Source organism: Nanorana parkeri, unplaced genomic scaffold (assembly GCF_000935625.1).
Source record: "Nanorana parkeri isolate BGI_ZX_2015 unplaced genomic scaffold, ASM93562v1 scaffold2079, whole genome shotgun sequence".
Lineage (NCBI taxonomy): Eukaryota > Metazoa > Chordata > Amphibia > Anura > Dicroglossidae > Nanorana > Nanorana parkeri.
The window spans coordinates 110,875-113,895 of record NW_017308347.1 but is presented as its reverse complement, the minus strand read 5'-3'; the positions used below and the strand labels follow the sequence as shown (position 1 = coordinate 113,895).

Here is a 3,021-nt window from a genome sequence, read left to right as displayed (position 1 = left end):
TAAGGATGGGCTCGGGCGTGTTCGCAGCTCCACGTGCCGAGCCCGCCAGGAAGCTGACAGCGCCGCAGCGCCAATGACAGGTACCGAGACATTTTCCCGGTCCGCAGCTGCAGAGATCAGGAAATGTCTCAGTGCCTGTGATTGGCGCTGTCAGCTTCCTGGCGGGCTCGGCACGTGGAGCTGCGAACACGCCCGAGCCCATCCTTATTCCTGGGAAAGCCGGCTTCACGTTCCTGAACGTCACTGCCAGTCATAGGAAATCTTCCTCTGACCGGAAGTTCCAGTATTGGGGAAGGTATAGAAGCATTTGGAGGAGTACAAACCCAAATGCTCGATATCGGCACTGATACCAGTATCGGTGCATCCCTAATTTTAACCATTTCAGGCAAGATTTTACATTACATTTTTGTTGGCTTTTTTTCACACCAGTATGTTTCCATGGAAACTGTTGGTTCGCCCCTCACACCCCCCTTTTTAGACTATTCCTACCTCATATCTAAAATGAATCAATCCTTGGTGATCTTATATCATTCTTTTTAGATTTCAGTAAAAGAAAATTCAGATTCAGAATATAAACATTTTTCTTGTCCATTCAGGGATCCAGGAAGTGTTAACCTTCGGGTTATACTGCCACCTACAGGAGGATTGGACACTGGCAAACAAAAAAAAACTGTTGACCGGCCTAGGATATCCCTCGTAAACCAACATGCCTCAGGGATATAAAGACATCATTGAGGCAGGAAGGGGGGCTCTTGTAGCTCCATTCATTCTCCACCTGACACCTCTCTGTGCTCTCCATGTTAGAGAGGGGAGAGACTGAGATGTAGCTTGGGATTGTCACATAGAGGAAGTGTTGGCTTTCGGGGGGGGGGGTTTAAAAGGAAGTCCTCGTGTCCTAAAAATCCCACCACAGCGCCGACTCTCATCTGAGTTCTTGGCCAACTGAATTGAGAAGAGTTTTGTGATGTCGGCTCTGATAAGTGGATCACAGAGATCCTTACTGAGCCCTGATGTCGGCCCTGCGCTCTCTTGTTACCGTCTCACTCTGTTGGTTTTCCTTCCCCAGTACGCGCTGTACAAGAAGATGACGCAGGCGGCCATCTTGATCCAGTCCAAGTTCCGCAGCTACTACGAGCAGAAGCGTTTCCAGCAGAGTCGCAGAGCAGCCGTGCTGATTCAGCAGTGTTACAGGAGCTACAGAGAGGGGGCCCGCGGGGGACCGGCCTTACAACATCGCCTCAAGTGAGTGGGGACAGAGTACCCCCGAGATCTTGGATTCATCTCATCCGTCTCCAACACTGAGACCTCTCTCTTCTTTTCGCAGGGGGTCGTTCCTGACGAAGAAGCAGGACCAGGCTGCCCGTAAGATCATGCGGTTTCTGCGACGCTGCAGCCACAGGTAACATGACACGGCCGGGGTGGTGACAGGGGATGAATGATGACGGATGATTCATGCCGGTGACACTATGAAACCTATTTATAAGGATCTGTGCAATCGTTCATTTTCCTCCTGTCACACTCTCTCTACGTTCTCCAGCTAAATGTTTTATCAAAGTTTCCAAAGCTGAACATTTAAGTTTGTCCAATAATTTGGGGGGATATATTACAATGACACCTGGGAGTGGGGGGGATATATTACAAAGGCACCTGGAAGTGGGGGGTAAATGTTACAATGGCAGATAGAAAGATGTCTGAACACGCAGAGCATTGCAGGTTGCTGTGTATGGGGCTGTGTAGCCGCAGAGCGGTCAGGGGGCCCATGCTGACCCGTGTCCACCACCAAAACCACCTACAATGGGCGCGTGACCAAGTACACCCCTTCATGGAAACGGTGTTCCCTGATGGCAGTGGTCTCCATCAGCAGGATAATGCGCCCGGCCACACAGCAAGAATGGTTTAGGAATGGTTCGAGGAACACAACGACCTCACAACTTACAGGACCTGCTACTGACGGTTTGGCCAGCTTGATGCTGATTGGCCAGGAAGCCAGCCAATCAGCATCAAGCTGGTCAAACAGCCGGCTTCCCGGGTAATCGAGCTCAATTAATCTTGCTTGCCCGGGAAGCCGGCCCCATGCTAGCGGAAGTACCGGTACTCGATAGCGGCAAAAAAACTGGTATCGGTTCATCCCTAGTTCTCAGTACCATAAACCACCACCAACGTTGTCACCCAAGGACCCCTGTGGAAAGATTCGGCATACATGGTCCTCTGTCCTCCCTTCTGAACCTCGTCTCTCCGTTCTTTTATCTTCCAGGATGAAGGAATTAAAGCAAACTCAAGATCTGGAGTGTTTACAGAAGAGGGGGCTGGCCAAATAACCCAGAGCTCCCCGTCCCCCATCTCCGGAGCCCACCGCTGGAAACCCGCACACTGCCGGATGGGAGCCCGCCCGCCCGCCAGAGGGGCCACCACTCCCCAGCCTCGCGCATGAGAACGAGTGTGACTTATTGTATATATGTTGCATGTGAACGGCTGTGAGTCGATGTGACCGCATGTATGTACAGATGTAAATAATCTTGCTGGCGTGTGCTAAGGTCAGCACCCCCCCCCGTGACCACTCACCCCTTGTACTCTACGGCCCGGCATCGCTCCATAAGGGCTCGCTCCGGACTTCCCGCTCGCCACAGCACGCCTCTTTCTCTGACATGTCTAGACGCCACAGGCCGCCGTATGTACATAGGCTTTTATCTGTACATATATGTTTATATATATATTTATGCACGCTATCTCCGGTATACAAGAAATCGGGACATGACCCAGAGACACGTGCCGTGAACTTTACTTCTTTTGCGCACACGTGTGTGACTATGCCTCTACAAACATATACATGTGTGCACAAAATCGTACGGGGGGGGAGGGGCGCACATTATAATTTGCATGCGGGTGTATGTATATTTGTGTGGACGCCAGTGAGCGCGTCCAAGTGTGTGTGTATATAACAATATATATATATATATAGGGCTGCGTGTATATAAATCTATATTTTCTGTACATTTGTGGCAGGGACGGGGCGGTCCAACG

The 3,021-nt window shown here is 50.9% G+C and overlaps 1 protein-coding gene across 1 annotated transcript in view; it reads left to right on the top strand.

Annotated features, from left to right (window-relative positions):
• Positions 1 to 2,586, top strand: part of CAMTA2 (calmodulin binding transcription activator 2) — an 87,849-nt gene extending 85,263 nt beyond the window's left edge. Inside the window, exons 22-24 of the mRNA XM_018572585.1 lie at positions 1,067 to 1,242; positions 1,325 to 1,399; positions 2,255 to 2,586. Of these exons, the coding sequence (XP_018428087.1) occupies positions 1,067 to 1,242; positions 1,325 to 1,399; positions 2,255 to 2,318 (315 nt within the window). The 3' untranslated portion in view covers positions 2,319 to 2,586. The remainder of the gene's footprint in view (positions 1 to 1,066; positions 1,243 to 1,324; positions 1,400 to 2,254) is intronic.
• Positions 2,587 to 3,021: the final 435 nt, after the last annotated feature.